At 46.1% G+C, this 21,515-nt stretch overlaps 1 protein-coding gene across 2 annotated transcripts in view; it reads right to left on the bottom strand.

The window, feature by feature from the left end:
* Positions 1 to 12,998: 12,998 nt before the first annotated feature.
* PLD1 (phospholipase D1) overlaps positions 12,999 to 21,515 on the bottom strand; it is a gene marked incomplete at both ends in the record, with an annotated part of 42,195 nt that continues 33,678 nt past the window's right edge. For both annotated transcript variants that reach the window (XM_080623052.1, XM_080623053.1), the window contains 6 exons: positions 12,999 to 13,223; positions 13,784 to 13,898; positions 14,298 to 14,451; positions 16,771 to 16,905; positions 17,881 to 17,930; positions 19,353 to 19,466. In XM_080623052.1, coding sequence (XP_080479178.1) covers positions 12,999 to 13,223; positions 13,784 to 13,898; positions 14,298 to 14,451; positions 16,771 to 16,905; positions 17,881 to 17,930; positions 19,353 to 19,466 — 793 coding nt within the window. The remainder of the gene's footprint in view (positions 13,224 to 13,783; positions 13,899 to 14,297; positions 14,452 to 16,770; positions 16,906 to 17,880; positions 17,931 to 19,352; positions 19,467 to 21,515) is intronic.

Here is a 21,515-nt window from a genome sequence, read left to right as displayed (position 1 = left end):
TCCTGCACTCGACACTCCACCTAATGGTGGTGTCCCATGTCCTCCTGCCCTGGCTATCTTCTGCACATCTCAGTGAGAGACATCCATGGTTTTGTGGCAAGAAAGAAAGGCTGCTGAGAAGGGTCCAGCCGCAACTTGAAGGAAACTGAAAATACTTCCCAAACTGCTTCATTTATTGCCATCCATTCTAGGCCACTTGACTTAATAACATATACACCATGCACTGAACACAGCAGAGAATAACAGGAAGAGAAAGAGTCCCAAGTAATGAAAACATGCAATTTCCCTTACTTGGGATAAATGACAGCCCAGTAATGGCCTGAAGTAAAGTCACAAGGTGTTTCTGTAAAATAGCTAATACATTGTTAAAATAGAGGGAACAATCTGCATACGTGCCTTGACTGGAGGGAGGGAATGCACTGAGTCTGCTCTGAAGAAGTGCAGAATGACTGCTAAGGCACAGATTTGGGCTGTCACAGCAACAGGAGGTAAACAGAAGACACAAACATGGCTGATGCAGTGAGACAAGCCAGGTAGGAATGATAAACTGGAGTGATGAGCAAGTGGAGGTATTTTAAAGATACTGAGCTGTATTCTCCAGTAAACAGGTCATTTAACACATGGTGGGCAGATGAAATGAGCCCCTTAGCGCTGCCCAGCCTTCTCCCTTTGCAAGCCCTGACTGCCCTGCCACATCCATCCCATGCCTTGCTCCCTGTCCCACATACCCTGCATACCCTCCACCACTCCAGATCCCAAATGGAGGTGAATAAATAGGTATTCACTTCGAGATTTCCACCTGGAGAGACATCAGTAGGAGCTGAGTGTCATCTGGAAAGAAATACTCACAGGATTAAATACTAAAGCTCATTTCTTGCAAGCAATGCTTGCACTGATTTCAGCTGGTCACCAGGGACCTAACCAAAGAGACTCATTGCTGAAACTCGTTAGTGATATCCTCAAGCCTTAAGACAACAGCAGGCTGCAGACTTATCTCCAGTGGTATAAACCTCCTCTGTATCACAGCATCTCACCAAAGTGCATGGAGAGCACCTGCTGAAAGGCCTGCAACAGACCTCTCTGCAAAATTTCTCTGGATTATTTAGTTGTTAAGGAAGATTTCAGTGCTCTACACAATATCTTAAGAAGCAACTTAGCCATATCCTAACAGAAAATCCGCTATCCTCTATAGAGGCAGGTGGTGGATTTAGCACTTCATGAGAATCATGCTTTCAGAAGCACCAAATGACACATACAGCAAAGTATGAAGTTTGGAAGTGTCACAGCTGACAGAGGCTGTGTGCTGAAAGAGAATTAGCTTTTTCCTCTGCAAAACTGGGCATTAAGAGCTAGTCTGACTGCTAGTAAATGGCAATTAGGCTGCTACATTGCCATTTGGAAAGCCTACATTGCTTTTGGAAAATAGGATTTGAGCTCCTGAAACGTTCAGGCACTTTTTCAGCCTAGTTTTTCCTTTGTTTTCTGTTGCTAACTTGAGCTAGTGTAAGAGCTGGGATGCAGCTGACCTGAAATTACCCATTAAAAATACTGAAAAAACCTGCAAGACAATTGTAAGGCAACAGTGTCTCCCAGGCATGCAGAACAGCCGTGTTTGCCCTTCCCAGTATTGCCTGTGTTTTGTTTCAAGCCCTGGCATTGTGGATTGAGCAATTTAGGCAAGTAATGAGCACGTCAGCCTAATACTGAGTTCAGATTAAACACTGTAAAACCACCAACAGCCGTAGCTGTTTAATCAGAAAGAAAGAAGCATATGGGGTCAAAACTACATTATCTCATGTAGCGTTGGAAAATGTTCACATCAGTTTTATCAACAAGACGCGGGGCACCAGCTAAGCACACCCGGATGGTGAAATGTGCAAAATCAGCAAACTGGCTAATAGCCTGTGTATCAGTGAATCTCCCATTAAATTCTTTTTTGTAGAAGTTATAATGAACATATGTTATAATGAATTAAAGAAGAGTGCACCAGTCTGTTCAGAAAGGGTGGGTTTTTCAAGTGGCCGGTCTGGGTGTTACCATGGGGAAGGGATGAACTTCCTTGATTTTTTTCCCAACTCTCACCATATTCAGCACTTTTGTAGTTAATGGAACCACATGTCCACACATGACTTTTAGTCTTATTTAAAAAGTAGTAACAACTGAAAGTTGTACCTTTAGGAAAGGAATATGATCCTAGAGAGAGTTAAAGAAATAAAGGCAAGTTCAGATGACCTGAGGGTGGAGGTGATGTGATCTGTGAGGTCTCAGGTCTGACACCATTCCATTCTGTGTGAGGAGGACTCTCCGCACCTCAGCTCCATTCCTGCTTTGCTGTAGCCTTACCAGGAGTAAAACATTGGAAACGTGGGTGACAGCTTAGATTACACATAGTTAGAAACAGCCAGGATAATCTGCCGCCAGCTCCCTAAAAGGAAATCTTTAGCTAACAAGTATGCTCCAGCCTTTTTGCACTGGCAGATAATGATAAAACAGTGAATAAAATGTAGCTGGACTTCAGGGAAGCGGTTGACATGGTGCCATGCAGAGGGCTGCTCCACCAAGCCACAGCGAGTGGTGTGGAGCAGGACATCTGCTTCTGGTGTGACTTGGTCAGGAAGAGGAAGGTGGTGATTGTTTCGTGGGGTGTTGCAACGTGCCACATTGCAGCCCTGGCACCACAGCTGTGCCAGTGTCCTGCACTCTGGGACAGTCAGCATGGCCAAATGGGCTTTGTGCTGTTCACCAGGGAGGTTTCAATGTGCTTTGTCCCCATGTCCCTCCCATGACACTACAACACATGTTTTTGCTAGCAGGATCCAATAGTGGGTCAAAGAAAAGCATTATTTTATGTATTTGGAGCAAAATAACCTGTATGTGAGGCCTCTACCATCACAAGAACAAAGCATCTCCTTCTTTCCAGTCAGCTCTGTCCTATATCAGGCTGTTAGATTTCCAGGGCAGGGAAATGCTGTGGTTTTAGGTCCCTTTGCATCACAGGATTCTGGGAAGGTGCACCACAGTGCTGCAATGCAAATGCATAATAGTGCTGCCACTGCTGCCATCACACAGGACAAGCAATACTGGTGTGTTCTGAGGACAGGAACCTGGTGGACAGAGACAACTGGATTTTGCTCCTGATGAGAAAGTCTGTTTGAAACTGCATGTCTCTGCTCAGGAAGACTTCTCCTGCTGAAACATTTTGAATAAATTCTGCATAAGCCTTTCTGATACGGTAAAAATAATAGTAATGAAAAGGCAAGACACAGAAAGCGTGTAGACCCAGTGGAAACCAAATTTGGAATGATTTCGATGATTCAGGCTTTTTTTTTTTAGGATAATAAGAAGCTGGTGCAGCTCACCACATGCTCGCACAACCCAAGAGCTTGAAGTCAGTGCGGAGGTTTGAATGAATGATTCATTATTCCGCACACGCTCCGGCTCCTCCGCCGCTCTAGCCTGCACCCAGCTGGATCTCAGGAGAAATTCCTAGAGTGTGTAATTGTGTATAATGTGATCATCCTGCAGCAGGAAATAGGTTTGTAAGCATTCTTAGCCAGTACAATTGATGTCATACAGATATGGCCTGCAAGGAAACAAAGTGGAGATATATATTGCAGCAAGTCAATTGAGAGCTAATACAGCCTTCTAGGAGTAACAATTTAGGCAGGGAATGTGTTTAAGCCTAAAAAGCAAAGGTACATGTAGTATTTAATTTTAAAACGGCTCAGCATGACCATGCTCGGAGGAAAGGGGAAGGTGCTGACCTGCAAGCACCCACAGCAGCCCCTCTCTGGTGCAGCCAGCCAGGGGAAATTTGAGGTGCACCCCACGGGGGTTACATCCCATGGAGACAGGATGGGCCAGGCTTCCACTGGAGTCGGAGCACCGTGGAGGAGGGAGCCCTATGGACTTACGTGCTGTAGCTACATGCTGTGGCCGTCGGGTCGCAGCAGGACCCAGCACCTCAGGGTGAGGCTCGTAGCCACCCTGTAAAACGGGCACTCATCGCCCGTCGAGGCCGCAGCACCCTCTAGAGGACCACAGCCACTCTGCCTTGTTTTCTGGGAGGATTTGGGTGCGCTGAAAAGTACCTCTCTCTCTCCGGCAATGATTTCCCAGGGGAGTTTAATCCACATGTGTGCACCAGCTCGTCTTGGCGATGTGTCACTGCTGAGCCCTGCGTATCTCTGGCGGACGGCATCAGGCCTCCAGCTTGTCCCTCCTGGTGCTGGAGGGGATGGAGATGGGCAGTGCGGAAGGCAAAGGCTGGATGGAGAGACAAGTGGAGCAGAGGCTCCCCACCAAGCCAGGGAGCAGCGCTCAGGGAAAAGGCCTCCAAGCTCCTGCCTTGCAGGGTTCCATGGCCCCAGTGCATCTCCAGCTGCAGCCAACGTTGTCAAGATGGCAGGTTTAGCCCAAATTGGAAGTGGAGTCCTAGCATGTGTGGAGATGGACACTTCACTCCCATCAGGCAGTCCCTAGAGGGCTGTAGGCTGCAGTTCAGTTTAGCCTAGCACCACTCAGCCCCTGGTACAGCATCCCTGCACTCACCTAGGCAGAGCATCCTTGGATTCACTATGGCAGGGCAGCCACTCGCCCACTGGCTGTGGCAGGCTCAAGAGGAATCAGGCTGAATGTTACCTAAAAGCGACCCATCAGTGAAATCACACTTTAGTGTTGCCCCAAGGAAACATAGCTTAAATTCCTTCGTGTAATTAAATTCACAGGTTACATTCAGGCAACATAATTCTATTACCTGCTATACTCTTTCCAGTCGGTATGTGCTGGTCAACACACAGTCAACAGATACATGGGGTCCATCTGGGATTTGCTATAGAGAAGACGAAACACCTGAGGACAAACATCCTCCCATGGCTGTACTGTGTTGGTCTGTACCTTGCGGCTGTAGCTGCCTTCCTTTCTGGAGTTTCTCAGGTCCACATCTGCTACTGGCCAAAAAGGGTCTTTTCTGTATAAAGAAAGCCTTAAACTTGCCTACAATTAAGTCCGTATACAGAATCTAGTTTATATTTCTGAAGTTACTGTGTTTTATGTTTTATTTCATAAACCATGTATCCATTTTAAGAGAAAGCATGCCTGAAACATGAAAACCTAAAACGTAAAAAAAGCCCCAAATCTGAACTCTCAAACCCATCTTTTGAGTCAAAATCTAGAACTGCTGGGCAAACAGACCCCAAGTCCTCTTCAGAAAGACACATTTTCTGCTTCTGTCTGGCACGTACAACATGCACTTTCCAGCCTGTGAGTCTGCAAGGGCTTGGTTGGGGTTCTTCACTGTAGGTTTGGTTGGTAAAGAATGAAATAAGGAAGGCAACCAAGAGAAGAGAATATGCTTTTCTGTTTTGTGAGATAAACTGGAGGAATCATATAAATGCCAATTGCAGTACACCAGGAGCAGGACAGAGCTCCAAAGCTGTGGGCAGGAGGGAGCCAGGAAAGTTGATGTCTCCCTGAATGACAGCCTAGCCTGCCTGTCCCCTCTTTCCCCGCTGGTCCTGGTTCCCTCATCCCGCGAAGAGCCTGGGGTGACAGAGCAGCTGTCTGTCTGGAGACACTGGTTCATCCATATGATATGCCTGCTTTTTAAGCTGTGCCTTTGCAGGAATGTAAGGGAGTGTACAAAGACCTGGCAAGGGTAAGAGAAACTGAAGACCAAGGTGATGAGGTAGCATCTGCCTTGACAGAGTGGTGCACCCAGGCGTGCCAAATCCCAGGTGTAACCCCTGTATAGCTTGGCCTGGTGGTTCCTCCAGCTGAAAAGATGGGTACAGCTCTGAACTTCTCTTGTGCCCACACTATCTTTGGTGTCTCAGCATCCCTCACCTTCCATCCCCAGTGGGTGACTTCCAGCATATCTGCCCCAGCAAGACGCCAGAGCTCTTCTGCTTTATTAAATGCACAGCCTTTGGCCCAGGGCAGGCTGAAAGAGCATAGATTTAGATCAGATATTAGGAAGAAGCTCTTTACTGAGAGGGTGGTGAGGAACTGGCACAGGTTGCCCAGAGAAGCTGTGGCTCCCCCATCCCTGGCATTGTCCAAGGCCAGGTTGGATGGGGCTTTGAGCAACCTGGTCTAGTGGAAGGTGGCCCTGCCCGTGGCAGGGGGATGGAAGTGGATGAGGTTTAAGGCCCTTTCTGACCCAAACCAGGGATGTTTAATTATCGAGATCAGGCTGAATGTGGAAAGATTGCTCATCGCTGATCTTGGGTATAAACAGTTTCCTTTGCAGAATAATTTCTTTTTTAAAAACTTCCCCTCCTCCTCTCCAAATTAATTTCCATCCCAGCCATGAGCCTCAGTAGAAAATCTTGCCATAATAATTTTGAGCTAAATATCAATCAAAGCAGTGGAACCAATTTTGAAACTGTCACTTTTAATTTTTCCAATGAAGAAAAAAAAGGAGTATTTCACTCAGTGCAGTTGTGATTCACTGTCTTAAAACCTTCGCTCCACCGCATCAGCGCTTCAGAGATGTACTTGAAAATCTGGAGGGCCGGCACAATTGCAGAGAAACTTAAGCAGATTGATTTTTAGCAGTGAGAAGAAACCTCTTTCTTCACATGCCCTTAGGCCTGTGTCACAAAACCTTCTTTCTTCCTTCCCTACTTTCATCCTGTACAAAATCAACTATAGCATATTAGTAATTTCATACATGCAGAAGGCTGGCACTCACTAGAAAGTTGACATGTTATTGACAGCTCAGTGCATAAATGCATGGCTAACGAAGGCCCAAAGAGTACACATGCTCAGTGCTGGAGTGGAGGAGAGGATTTCTCCATCTGCTGGCACAGGATGCCTGTGGACACATAAGCAACAGAGAGGCTGAGCTGTGGTAGCAGGCAGGAGCAGCCTCCATACAAAAGTTGCTGAAGAAATCTCTCCTGGAAAGAACAGGTTTATTAAACATACCAGCAATTGCACTTTGTGTTCAGAGTACATGTGGGCTGCACCTCTGCTCAGCAAGGAGCCATCCAATTAGAGGCTTCGCAAGTAGTTCATCAAGTGAGTGCTTTGGCTGTAGGAAATTCAAAGGGAGTTCTGCCTTGGCCAGAGGCAGCATGGTCCCGCAGTGGTTTGTGTCAGCTACAGCCTGTAAGCTGCTGTTTGCTTATGTTTTTAATGGACTGATGGATGTGGATGAAGTTGTGCCTGGTAAAAGCATTGCATGCCTATGCATAGGAGAGGGAACACAGCAAAAGCAGCAACAGTGCCCTCAAGTTGGGCCCCTACATCATATAGAAATGGAAAGGACCCTTCCTCCAAACTGATACCTACTTTCTAGATCAGGACCATTTCTAGTTTCACATTAATTTCACACTGAGATAAGCTTACATCGAGAGGCCATGGCTCTCCTGCGCTGCTTGCACCGAAACCACGTGATGCCAGCTAGCAGGAGCCAGCCAGGGCTGACTGCCTCTGCTGCAACTGTCACCTTCTCACCCGCCCTGCTGCCAGCAGCATCTCTGCGCACAGCAGTGCCTGGCAGGTCTCTGCGTCGCTCCTGTTGCTGTTATCTCCGCTTGCAAGTCCTCGTAAGCATGATGCAGTGAGCATGTAATTACTCGTAAGCATGATGCAGTGAGCATGTAATTAGCTATGAGATGTCGCAGCAGAAGCTGACAGTGTCGATCAGCAGCTCCCCAAGTTCTACCAGCACACCCCTGCCCTGAAGCTCCGGCTCTGTTATCTTGGTTTACTGTGTTTATCAAGAGCACAGATTGGATTTGGAAGTTCTGAAGATGCAGAGAGCCCTTTGGCATTTGAGGAAGGAGATGAGAAACCTAAGAAACACAGAAGTTAATATGTTTTCAGCTTGCAAGAGAGCTTGGAAATGCCACTGATGCTTTATTAATCTCTCTCCCCCTGGAGGACAACAGTAATCTGCTTTTTCCTCTACGCTGAATTTCCTTTACTGAAAGTTAAAGGGGACAGTGGCAAGTTAATTCTATTTTGGAGACAGACAATTCTGTGCCTTTCATAGTGCTTTTGGATTACTAAAACTCCTTTAAGACAGGATTTTAAAAATCAAAGAAGTCCAATTTTCTCTTTCAGTGCTGTTTCATTTCAGCAATTTCTCTCTCCTAGGATAAATGACTCAAGTCTTGCCCTTTTCATTGCAATTCTGACTCCTTTCCCATCACGTCTTGTCTGCTGGGGCAGCACTGCCAATGCAAGATACAGAACTCGGCCCACAAGCAGCATGTGCGCACAGTCCTCAAAACAAGCAGAAATGAGAGCAAGGCCAAACATTTTGATATGATGATCAGCTGTATTTTCAGTCCATTAATACATATTCATTTACCAGATACAAATGGAGTGGAAAGAAGAGCAATCGTTAGCAGGAACAAGGACACAAAACTCAATTCCAGCAGCCTTCACAGAAGGGATATTCAGTGTTCGCAACCGCACTGTTGGAAGGTAGAGGCGCACAGATACATATCTGAAGTGGAAGATCCTTTTTTGTTGATTAGTTTAGCTAGATACATGATTTAGAAAAAAATCCAACCCCAGTAATTCCCAGAACTGTGACTTTTGACACTTTTTCCATTTCCCATGTGCCAGGAAAGAGGTAAGTTGGAACTGTTTACATGGAGGAGATTTTAGGAAAACATACTGGGAGGGAAAAATAGAATAATCACAAATACTGGAAGATATAACAAGGAAACAGGGAAGGAAATTTAAAAAAAATAAGGGAAAGAAAAGAAATCCCAAGAGGATCATGGCATTCAGTGGTCGATGGATAGTCTGTGGGTCTGTTCCACTTTGATATACCTTACTTTTGCATGCTTAATTTGATTCACTGCTATGGCGTTACACTCCTGGTTTAAGGCTTGATTCTGCAAAGCTCCTGGTTTCAGCAGTAGAAGGGGTTGCTGATTTCAAGCCACAAAATGTGAGTGTATTCCCATCCTGTAGGCCAACCTCTGCTCCTGTACCTGGTCTGGAGCCCACTTGCTCTCCTCACCTTGGCCACCACTGCACCCTACAGACCAAGTCTTTTCTGCCAGAAAACCACTGCAGCAGCTCTGCAGCTGATGGATGTATGCCAGTTTAGACCAGCATGGATTTGGGTCTTTACATTCCGCAGGAGAAGGAGACGGCATTAACCTAAAGGACTATTCAGACTTTTATTTCAATGTTCCACAAACGCAATGCACAAAAGACTTGTTACATTGAAATAAAAATAGAAAACCACATCTGAGCTTGATTGTACATGGTCGTTTCCTTGGAAGGAAAAAAGATATTGTAAATTATTAATATCAGGGTCCCGGTGAGGCAAAACCTACACTGAGGTTTCCCCAGAGGGACAGCACCAGGATTGCAAAATTATGTTCTGAAACCTCATCAAAAGACATTAAAATGGAGCATTTGGGGCTTAATCTAGCAAAGCTCACATCAAGTCAAGCGACAAACTGAGACCAAGAGACCAGAAGCTGAGCTGAGCACTTGGCATCCGCCATGGAGCACTGGAGTAGTTCTTCTACAAATCATTTTCTAGTGAAGTTCTAACATACGATGATATTTTACCCCTTGTTTTTTAAACCATCCACTAACTTTGCAGTGGAACATTTATCCAGTCCAGCACCTGTACAACAAAACACATTTTAAAATATCAGACTATTAAAAAGATACGATAAGGAGTACGAGTTCTCAAAGTGGCATGTGTTAAGGAATAAATTAAAAGGAGGTTATGGGGGAGGTGTTCTACTCAGGTCGAACTACAAAATAAAGACTGAGCCTGGGAGAAGTTCTCATTTCCTATAGATCTAACAAATAAATGCCACAAGAAACAGTTCATGTTCCTGGGTTTGCTAGTGCTTGAAACCACATTGCTTGTTACAGTACTGTATATTTGTGAGCAATCCTCTCCAGCTTGAAGGTATTAAACTCACACTGGTATTACAGACTAAATAGTAGTGATTGTTTAGGTGCAGAAATTAACCCTCTCAAGGTGCTCAATCTCACAGGCTTTTTAATATAAGAAGTAAACCTCTAGCTGACAGGATGCAAGGAGCCAGCTTTGCACAGCACAGCCTATGTGTGCCAACAAGTGTTGTGCCTTCACTGGAAATGGCTCCAGCCTCAGCATCTGTTTGAGGTGTGCAGTGCCACATCCATGGGGGGCTTCAGTGGCCCCTTGAGGTCTGGAGGATGCCAGGCTCTCTGCACTGTGCCAAGGCTGTCTTGCACACCTTGTCAGCATTTGAACATTACTAAATTCCTGGTATCTGGAATTTAGCACCAACACATGGATGTTCAGCACAGCTCCTCTGTTCCCACCAAGGGAAACCTCCTGGACAGAGAGCCAATGTGAGGCTTGTCTGCTATTTTAATAACAAAAGACCTTCTTAATTAGCACCTTTTCATACATAATCAGCCAACTAAACCTCTCCTCCATGGCTTTGCTGTGTTGCTTGGGACCAGCATCCATCACGCTGTGGGCTAAGTGTTGCAGAACCTGGGTGGTTTTTTCCCCAAAGGAGCCTGGCAGAAGGGGACTTAATGCCACTGGAGTTATGAAGCCCCAGTAGTTAACTACCTACCACTTTGAGAGACAATATAAGGATAATTTAACACTTACAAAAGTCTTTGCTAATATGAGGATGGAGACAATAAGAGCACTTAGAAGATGACAGGAGTCTTGCACTTCTTCAAGGTTCATGTGTAGGGGTGGCAGGGTTGAATGCTTCCTTTTCAACTATGAGTACAGATCTGTGTGACTTACAATGATTCTTTGACAGGCTGTAATTGTTTGAAGTTAGCAGCTTTGTTCAAACTAAAACAGCTAAAAACATATCAGGAGAGGAAAGCTCTGAACTTCCACTGATGTAAAATAACATGAGAACTTTGATCTTTCTTGATTGCAAATGGTCGGAGCATGTATTGCTCTGGTTCTGCAGCAGGCGACCCGAGGTCAATTTTTTTTAAGGGAAAAATCAAAAATCAAGGGAACCTACTTATCTGCTAACAGTGTACCAGCTAGAAGCACCAACCCCCTGAACCAAAGATCATCACATAAAATGCTGCACATGCACTTCCATCAGGCTAGCCAGACCACAGAAGAACCAACCAGAAAGGAGTGTAATATGCAACTGTATCTACAAAACATAAGCATAAAACAGTGGGAATTGTAGGAAAGGGCTGGAAGAATGTCTGGAGTTGTTACTTACTTGGGTGATGCAGTAGGTACAGAATTATCTGGTTGCTATTTACACATCTGAAGACACCAAAGGCAATGAGCTAAAATGTGCCAGCTATGTTTCACGAATAGCTTGGCGACTGGTGTGATTCTTTTCCAGTTAAAAAATGAGTAAGACTGTGGAAGAGGCAGGCAAGATAAAACCAAATTTGCTTGTGAATTAAAGTAAATAGTTCACCTGGTCTTTTGACTAAGGATTGTTGGGCACAGGGTTAAATGCAGCTAGCAAAGGGTTTCATCCATACACCACAGCAGCCGAGGAGCTCAGCCTCCCACTTTTCCAGATACAACTCTTCATTAGGCATTACTAACAGTCCAGTCTCTTAGAGTTTGACATGGCATTGCTGACTGCCAAGGAACACCTCTCCTGGGATTGCAGTTGGAGCTGGACATGAAATCGGGAGACATGGCTCACTGCAGATGGAGCAAAGACCCAGGACAGCACCCACCATGTGAGGTCCTGAGCGAGGAGTGGTGGTGTTTTGCCTAGGGATGCTGAGTGAAATTGCTGCTTCGCTGCACAGTGAGATGCAAAATAGCTTTGGAAATTGTCTTACAGAAATGGAAAACAGGGTTGGGCATGCTGAGTTTTCCCTGTGCTTAGGAAGACACATCCTGCATGGCTGAGCTCAAAGATTGTGGCTGGTCTAATAACAAAGTAGACCACAGTGAAGGCTTTGCTAACTGCTTCCCTTCCCCCTTATATTCATCCCACCTACAAAGCGATATGTCAACTCAGTTTGAGCATGGCATCAGCTCTAGCTTAATGGCCTTTCTCTTCCTCTAAAGGGAGGAAAGGGACAGAAAGAAAAGTCTACCTATGTACTGCAAATTAAATGCATGAATGGAGGACGCAGAGCACAGAGCTTTGCTCGGCCCATGCTGGGTTTGGAGTTTCTGTCCCATTACAGGAAATGCCTCGCTCTCTTTCAGCTCCAGAGATGATCTAAGGCTTGAGTTTAAACCTTGATCCTCTCCTGAAGAAAGCATTCACACCCAGTCTCAACAAACTGATGTGTTACATGTCTGCAAAGGCCAGCAAACTCTGGTGATTTTCAGCACCTCCATCGAGGCTGCCTTTTGCCAAGACATAGGCAGTGCCATGTACTGCACGTGAAGACTGCTGATTGCTCTAGCTGTGATAGAAACATTTCGGGTTTTTCCCCTCGAAGGGGAGAAAAGACTGAAATGCTTATTCTGATACAAGATTCTTAGTCCATTTCCATTTAAGAAGTGAAACACCTGCAAGTGGTAGGACAGCCCAAGGCAGCACCAAACAGCACTTCCTGACAGCACCAGAGCTGTATGACATGCTCTTATGGCATATGAAAGGGGTGAGACGGGGGACTCCAGCAAGCCAAGGCACAGATACCCGAAAGCCTTAGAAGCACATGCAGCCCACGATTCCTGCACAGCCACAGCACGATCACAGTACGTATGCAACCACAGTATGGAGCTGGCAGTAGTAACAACAGCAACTGGGATTTGTTTCTTGTCCTAGGAAGTGGCCTGCATCCTTTAGGCACTCAGAACATGCATTAAGAAGTAACTCCTTCAGAGGTTAAACTTCTCATCTGCTATAATTTCTAAGTCTTTCTGCTCCTCTCCTTCGCTAGTGTTGACTTGCTTTGAGTTCCTCCACCAAAATCCTTAAGAAAGGCACGTTAGCTTGGTGGAGATCTGTCACCTCTCTCAGCAATAAAAGGCTTTCCAAAATCCTGTATTGTTCAACAACTTGTCTCTAGAGAACCAGAGTTTAAAACATAAAGCAGTCTTCTTAAGTCCAAACCTCCATGGGTACCATGGACTCCTTTGTTCCAACGGAAGGAAGCAAGTATTCTTCCTCCAGAAAACGAAAGGGGAATTGTACTAAAAACCCACGAATCTTTTTCAATTCTTCTGCTGCTTTTGCAGGATCATCGTTCGCTAATTTGGGCTTGTTGATGAAATCACGCAGTTGGGTTAAATTATTCACCTGGTCACTGGGAAGGCACCGAAAAACCTGATCAAAACAGAAAGTGGCATGTCAGTGCAGGGGAAATACTGCAATGCAGAGCTCCTGAGAAGGACCAAAACATCTAATACAAATTCCCTGGGATGGTAGTGACTTAATTAAGAGCCTGGAGAACACAGAGGGAAGATGCATGCGCCTATCTGTGATATGGCTGGAGCAGGCAGAGGAGAAGCTCCAGGGCTTTTTCTTATCACTGCAAAAGCTCATTAAAAAACAGAAGTAAAATTTGCTTCTACTCCAGTTACGTCAAGTAGAAGCAGTAAGTACACCACAGCCACTCACTGGAGCTACAGCTAACATAAATAAAAGGAGAAATCAGAACTGCTGCCTTCTCGGGCTGCTGCCACATTTCGAGGATGCACAAACTCCAGTGTCTTGTTCATAGCTCTTGCATCTGATACTACTCATTCCTTGAAAGCATCTCTGAAGGTCCCACCCCAGGAGCTGGACCTGCTGCACTTGCCCTCCCTGTGCTGCTTCTCCCATTGGCATCTGCTGCCGCTGCATGGGAAGGAGAGAAGGGAAAGGCATCACATTCCGTTCCTCACCTTATCAAAGATGGTGGCATTGCGAGCTGCTGTAGAAATCCACACCTCCTTGAAAAATTTGTCACTTACAGGATCCTGGTGTTCTGGACTGAGACTGGAGCCACCAAGGACAACCCTGAGAAGACAAAGCGATTGATGCTCATGGAAGCTCAAGCACTGGGTACTCCCCCTCTTGAGAAATGCTAAGAGATGAAAAATTTCCTTGGGACATGCCAAACCCTGTGTGCTCCCAGCACCCTCCTTCTCCTGTCCCCTGCAATAGTCTGTCAGCTGTAATGCTGCTCAATTTTCTACTTTTTTTTCCTGTGCAATAATTGTCCAGATGGGAAATGAAGAGGAAGAAGGGAAAAAAGAAACACCAGTGAAACAGCAGCAGAAAACCAGGCTAAATCCAGGGCAGGCAATGCTAAACCTGAGCAGGCAGCAACTCTGTTTGTCTGAAAGACTGCTGGCAGGCAAAAGCCTGAGCAAGCCCTGCTTGCATCCTGCTCACTGCCAGCCCTGTGCATCCCACCTGAAGCACCGCAGCCGGAGGGACTGGGCGAACTTCCCAGCGCTGTAGTCTTCCCCATCCATCACAGAGGGAACAGTCTCAGTGTCCTGCACGATGATGGCCATCTCGCTGTCCCTCTTTCCCAGCATGCTGCGGTCATTTATGTTGGCAGAGCCTGGCAAGGGGGAGAATGAAGCACCAGTAATGCACCACGGCTGCATGGGATGCTCCTGCACACCCCATCACCACCCTCTGCATCTCTCATCTCCATGGAGGACTATCTATGGCTTCACTAGGTAAAACCCTGACCAGAGGCCTTCCTTATGGAAACACAGAGCCTGAGAGCCAGGATTTGGGGAAGGGGAAATACCTCCAACTAATTTTTGCAGGCTTCAAATGCTCCAGGTTTGAAAGAAGGTTAAATCATAGTCAAGCTCAAGCCATCACTTTTAAAAGTTTACTCTCTCTGAAACTTCCCAGATACTTTTGCTGAAGGATGCCACAGCTTTCAAAGGGCTTAACTGCATTTGGTTTGGATACCAGGTTACCTGACACAGGGTGGGCTTTATGGGTAAATCCGCTCTCATCCTTAGTAGTGTAAAGAAAAGCAGCTTTTCATTTGCATTTGTGAAGGCCATCTCCTTGCTGTGGGCTGCATGTCTGCAAAGGCAGCCTCCTGTCCTGCCAGGACCGCACTTTTTGTCTGCAGACACAAGAGCTCAGGCATCATCCCTGCTGATGCAGCAAGGCAACAGCAGACCCCAGGACTCTGCGGGACCTTCACACTACAGGAGATGCTTCTTCTCTACTCCTTGCCCTGTGCTTGCTACCACATGCTGTACAAGACCCAAATTCCAGGAAGTGGAGGTGTGCTTTCCACAGGGTTGCAAAGAGGATCCTTTCCCCAGTGGTGGGACCCATGGGTGTCCTGTGCACAGTTCCTGGCTCACACCTTGGGAAACAACCACTTCTGTCCCCAGTGCACTGGAGGGCAGCAGACATTTGTTCTGCTGCATTTCTTCAGCATGGCTCTGGCCGTGCCTTTCAGGGGGGGTCCCTCTCCAAAATGCATCACCATGCTCGTGTAAAGGTTTGCATGCACTTGGCCCCGCATGGCAGCTCCAGCCCTGACACTCTGCACAGTTCTGAGAGCTCCCCTTGCAGGACCTGATCAGTTGCTTGAGAACAGGTGAGGCTTTATACCCAAACCAGTTTCTCTGTCCCATGCAGCCATCAGAAAGAAAGAGCTGGGGCCACCACAGCACCTGCTGGCTCCAAAGGAACCACAAGATGCAGCCAGTGATAGGAGTCATCAGGTCATTAACCCACAGAAATGACCAAACAGCCCCCAGCTCCAGAAGAGACCCTCAGGCACTAGGTAGCCATGTAGCTTTCCCAGTGACTGAACTGACTCAAGGGGACCTAACACCTCCCAGAGGAAAAATGAGCTGAGCCTCTCTCTCCTGCACAGTGGTCCCATTAGCATTTTATTTCCATGCATGGTCTTTCATAAGTGGAAAAGGGATGACACTGCCTTCCCATCTTCTCGTCAGCTGGCACAGATGCAAATGCTGCATAAAAATCCATCCTCAGGCTTATAGATACAGAAAACAGAAATAAAGAGCTGTCTCAGCCCCCTCTCTCAGATCACAGTTGCAAAGTCACTGCTCCTGCTGCAACACTGAAACTACTTCTGAGCTGCTCTGTGTACTGGAGATGAGATCTGACCCCACAGAGGGTAACAACAGAGGAGCAAACCTAACCACAGGTCATCCGAGACTACAGCTGAACTGCTGCATTGAAGGAAGGAAGTATTCCGAGTCCTACAAAATCTGGTATTAAGTTATTCTCCAGCAAAGTTTCTGTTGCTGATACAACAGATAAAAAAAGGTTTCTTCAAAGGAACAGGCCAAAAAACTGCCTTTCTGCTGTGATATAGAGCTCTGAGCCTGAAGTCTCTTGTCTTTGCTGCATGGTCTCATAATAAATATGGTGAAAAAAAAAAAGAAAATGGATGAAATTTTATCTATTACTTGTTATAACATATTTCCCTATTCTTAGGAAATGGAGCTGATAAATGACACATGTTGTCCAAAGCTTCCAAGTTTTACGGCACATTCTGTTCTTTAAGGAACAGATGACAAGTCTCACAAGTCTTCCTGTTAGAGCAGAGTTTGATACAAGACAGATGGACAATATTCCCTGCACTGGGATTCTCTTCACTGTTACACTGAGATTCAAAACCATTTTAGAAAAACAAATTAAATGACAGTCCCCCAGATCCTTTCCTCCCTCCTACCTACCTTCCTGATGAACTTACGCATCTGGTTTTTGGGCGGTTTTTTTAAACAACAGAATATCTCACAAGAAAGAAATCACAGCATAGAAAAGCACACAGCATCACAGCCTGCACTGATTACGGGGCAGAGAAACAAAGGGTCTAATGCAGACATAATGAAGTGGTTCAAAACCCTCCCACAGGCCCCCTGCTCACCGATTATAACTGTGTTGTCATCAGCAATAAGCAGCTTGCTGTGAACATAGATGAGCTCTGTGACTAGTTTTCCTTCCAACTCGGCATATGTTCGAAGTCCACAGAACGATATGTAGTTTATCCACTTATCTCCGACTGAAAATTAAACAAGATGAGGGATGAGGAAGGTGGAAAAGAGAAGAAAGATAAAAGACCCTTTATATAAAGACCCATATGAATAACAATTCACTTTTGACTTAAAATAAATAAGAAACAGATAATGGAAATTAGTTCATAAACAGACTTTACAAGCTGCCTGTGGGCTTTCTGCGCTGCTCTGATCCACTGCCTGCTTGAATACTTCCACTATGGCAAGAAGTGACCCCGACCTCCCTTGTGCAGCATGCCAAGTTCTCACAATTGATCCAAATGTCTTAAAATAACTGGACCATGCGACTGCTGTTTTGCAAATCCTGCAGAAAGGAAGCTGGAAGCAGGTGTTTTGTCCATGCACAGTATAGAAATATGTCCTAATGTACTTGTCTGCAGTTCAGATTTATGCAAAGACCCAGAAGGAATGAGGCACTATGTACAGCCCTGATATTTGTGACAGGTAGGTTTTCATGGTGCTCTGATTTCAAGCTGGCACCCTCATGGCAAGGAAGCAGCTCAGAAACGGCATTCTGCTTAGGCAGCCTTTCCCTCTTCGTGTTTGACAGCTGCCAAAAACAAATGCAGGGTGGGATTCACAAGAGAGGCTGAAGGCTTGTCAATCCCAAAAGTGGGCCCCCAGGACATTTTTCAAACAACATGATCCTGAGCAGCTGCAACCTCTGCTGTCTTCTCCCTGGGGTCCTCCCCTCCTCCGGATCAGGGCTGCATCCAAGCATGAAGTCTGACAACTGGCCACAGCTCGCATGTTCCGAAAGACCTTGCCATGGGATAACAGCAGAGGAGGAGGTCATTCACCAGCCCCATGAGCCCATAGCACATGATGCTGTGAGATGCCCCAGTCACAGCAAGCCATGTTAATAAGAAGCTGGAGAATCTGATTTGTGTGTCATAGACATAGACATTGAACAGCAGCATCCCAAGACTGAAAAACATAGAGGAGAAAAATAAAGCTCTTACCCTCTGTCTTCAACTGGCCCAGAATTGAGTTTTCTCCTCGGCACATGGTCCTGGAAAGAAGATAGGCAGCCGTCAGCACCACCGTGACTCAAGGCAACAGCATATGCTGAAGCAGAACCAGGCGAGGTAAATCACAAACACAGATGCCTCTTAAATACCCTGTGCAAGCAAAAGAAACACGGTGCTTCCAGAGCACACAATTTCCCCGAATGACTGTTGATATATCATGGACTGCTCATTTCCTATAAGAGCTCGTACCAATCTGCACAGAAGCTGGGGAGCATTTTTGCTTTCTAGAGCACACCTCAATGATGGTAAATGTCTTACAAACAGGGCTGCTACTGTGTCTGTGCCACAGGTCTGGATGTGAAATCACATTAAGAAAATAACATGTGCAGAACACCAGGTCAGGGAGTTTGCATGATTACGGCTGGGCTGGAAAAGCCACAGCCTGCATCTCATTCAAAAGAGCCCAACCCATGGGCAATTTCTCAAGACCTATGGTTGCCCTTGCAGAAGAAAGCTCAGGTAAAAGGGCCTAATCAGAGAGACATGCAGCTTTCCTTCTGCTTGTGTCTCCTGTCCCGTTCATCCTTCTGGATGTGCAGTAGGCTCCCTGCAGACCAGCAGACAAGGAAGATTTCTTCTGTCTCCACAGACATACCATAACACAGCAGCTTTCCAGTAAAACCATCTTGCCTTGGACCATTTCGCCTTTCTCTACGGCCCATTTCTAGCACAGGGCTACCTGGCACCACTGTGTCTCATTCCTTCCCATGAGACTTGCAACTAGGGTTGCAAGTGTCCCTCAGACACATGCATGCTGGAGCAGGGGGATCACATTGGGGAATATGCTGTTGCTAGCAGAGCCAGGCAAAGTATTGGCCAAAAAGGCAGATTTGGAGGCAAAGCCTGGCTAAGGAACCTACAGGGCCGCAAGCTCCATCCTGGCTCCAGTGGTGATGGGGATGCTGCCAGAAGGAACTGTAGCACCATGGGAAGTGCCTACAGGAGAGCATGACTGTAGAGTGGGAGGGTAAAGAGCTCAGAGGTGAAGAGGTCCTGGTCTGATGAGCTAAAATGAAAGTATTATGCTGCACATGGGCAGTAACTGAGAGTCAGGAATTGGTGGGTTTGTGTAAAGGACTGGGGAACCCATTGTGCCAGGGCAGAGTGGGATTTCCTCAAATCTGTGAGGGTGTTTGCCTGCAGGAAGCACTGAAGTTTACCCACTGCACTTCCCCACTCAGCTAGCATTGCCTCACCTCCTGATGCTGGCAAATATATGAGCTATAAGTACTTAAGTGAAAGCTACACAGTTTTCTCCTTTTCCAAACACTGTGTACATGGGAACAGCATTTAGTGTGATGCCATGCGGATGGCAGCTGGAGCCTTGGGCATCACCCGCAGCCAAGCAGAGGTGACCAGGGAGGTCTCTGACAGCCTGCCTGCAGCAGGGCTGCCTGCAGTACCTGTAATTGAAGTGCATTATGGCCTGCAGCGCACTCCCCCCACCAGTTGAGATGTCTCCTTCAAACCCAGGCAGCAGCGGGATCACCACGTATACTCGGAAACGCTTGTTCTCCCTGAAAAGATAGTATGGAGTAATATGCAAATATTACAGCTTCCTGCAAGGTGAAGGCCTCCTGTTTTCACTTTCCTTGCACTAACCAACTTGGTTTTCATCCAAAGCTACTATGCAAATTTTAAGAGAGCAAAAAGTATGAAGTGTATTTCCAGTTACATGTCTTCTTCACCTGTCAGCAGTACTTCAGTGAGTGTTAAGGCCATCAGGAGAAGAAGCAGATAGCAAAAGAAGCTAAAGGAAAAGAAACGCATTTTCACCAAAGTTCAAGGGCATAGTAATTGTTTTACAGACTATGTCTGCCACTATAAAAGTTCATTTGAGCACCTCGATAGTCCAGTCACACCAATACTGCTGGAGACTGGTGTGTACAACTGCCTAAGATTACAAAGCTATCACAGGCAGAAAACCAAAGTCTAACATGATGTTCTCACTTCATCCTGGTTTTTAGAAGCCAGAAACATCACAAAGGCTGGAAGAAGCTCAGGGCACAAACAAAACATTTATCACTCAAGGAAGGCAAGTATATTACTGATACATCATAACCCACAAAACTCATTCCCAGATTTTCCCCAGACTAAGCTGTACTGTATAACCATGATCTGACTCAGAACAAAAGCTGCAATTGTGGCACTGCCTGGGGCTTTTCTTAAAGCCCACCTTTGGGTTTTCTTTGCTGACAAAAGCTAGACGCATCTGCTCTGCCAGCACTTTCCAGGCACCCTGGGGTACTGGCAATCCCCTGCCCTGTGCACCGGAGGGAGATGTTCTACTGCAGGGTGTTGCCACTAGATGGCAAACACAGTTTAACCAGGACAAAACCATTTCGGCAGCAGACTGAAGATAGGCCAGCTTGCAGCTTTTGTTAAAAGTATAGCTTCGTCGGGCAAGTTGTGCCTGTGAATTTAAGGGCACGGGAATTATGAAGCACTGGGGTCTCATTTGAGCTGAGAGGGAGACAGTGGGGGCTTGTGTTTCTTTTATTTCAACCAGCGCTTCCTTATACTGCATGATGCTCTGTAAACTAGCCTCAATTTGCCAGCTGACCCCAGGAACAGCTAATGAGGTCTTAACCGTACACAACGAGACTTTGAAATGAAGCCTGTCTGTATCATGAAAAGGATCTACCAACAAAAGCATTCCCCAAAAAGCAGCTTGTTTGTCCAAAGCCCAGCGTTTACTGAACTAGCAAGAGCCACCCATGGAAAAAAACAACACAAAAACAAAAAAGAGGAAACCAAGAAAAGAACATTGCTAGTTACATCAGTAGCAAATGTTTGGTCTAGAAGAGTGAGAAGTATACAAGCTTTACTAAAGACCTTAATTTACAATTAAACATCTGTGTGTCACTTACCCTGTCTTCCCAGGGCAGTTGGAACATGAACATTTTGATGCAAACCATTTATGTCCGAGTTTACTTTTAATCTGAGGCAATGCCAAGCACTCTGGAGCATGCAGAATTTAAATCTTATATTCAGTGAGATCACCAACATTAAGCTGGCACAATATTGGCATAAAATTGGAGTAATACAGATGTGAGCATCACATCTGAAAATGGGTCCCTGAAGAATTTGTGTGACTCCCTTTTGTGCCAGACTTTTTGACATCTGGACAGAAAGACACCCTCTACATAAACTTTAGATAACAGGAAAATCTTAACAGATTACCTGGAGAATTTGCTGCTACCTTAGTAACATTGTTAGAAGCAGGCAACAGATGCAAAGGGCCCATAGCGTGAATTCCCAAAAGCAGGAAAGGCAGTCCGGAGTGGCTTTCCAGGAGGACACCAACCAGCACAGAGATGCTGTATCCGGCTGCCTGCAAGCCTCCAGATTGCAGTGCAAACATCCACAACACCATTTCCAGCAGCACTGGCACCACTCCTCATCTACCCTGTGTAAGAAGATCCACCCCATCTTTTGATCCTTAGCTAATATCAATTATTTGGGCTATGCACTGCAGCTCAGAATACCAGCAGCTCCACCCTGTTACTCTGCCCTGTTGTTAATGGCATAGCAGATAACACCCATGCTCTCCCAGTTTTAATAGT

Source organism: Psittacula echo (genome assembly GCF_963264785.1).
Source record: "Psittacula echo genome assembly, chromosome: 7".
Classification (NCBI taxonomy): domain Eukaryota; kingdom Metazoa; phylum Chordata; class Aves; order Psittaciformes; family Psittacidae; genus Psittacula; species Psittacula echo.
Note: the sequence above shows the minus strand (reverse complement) of the source record. Positions and strands in the feature narration are given on the sequence as shown.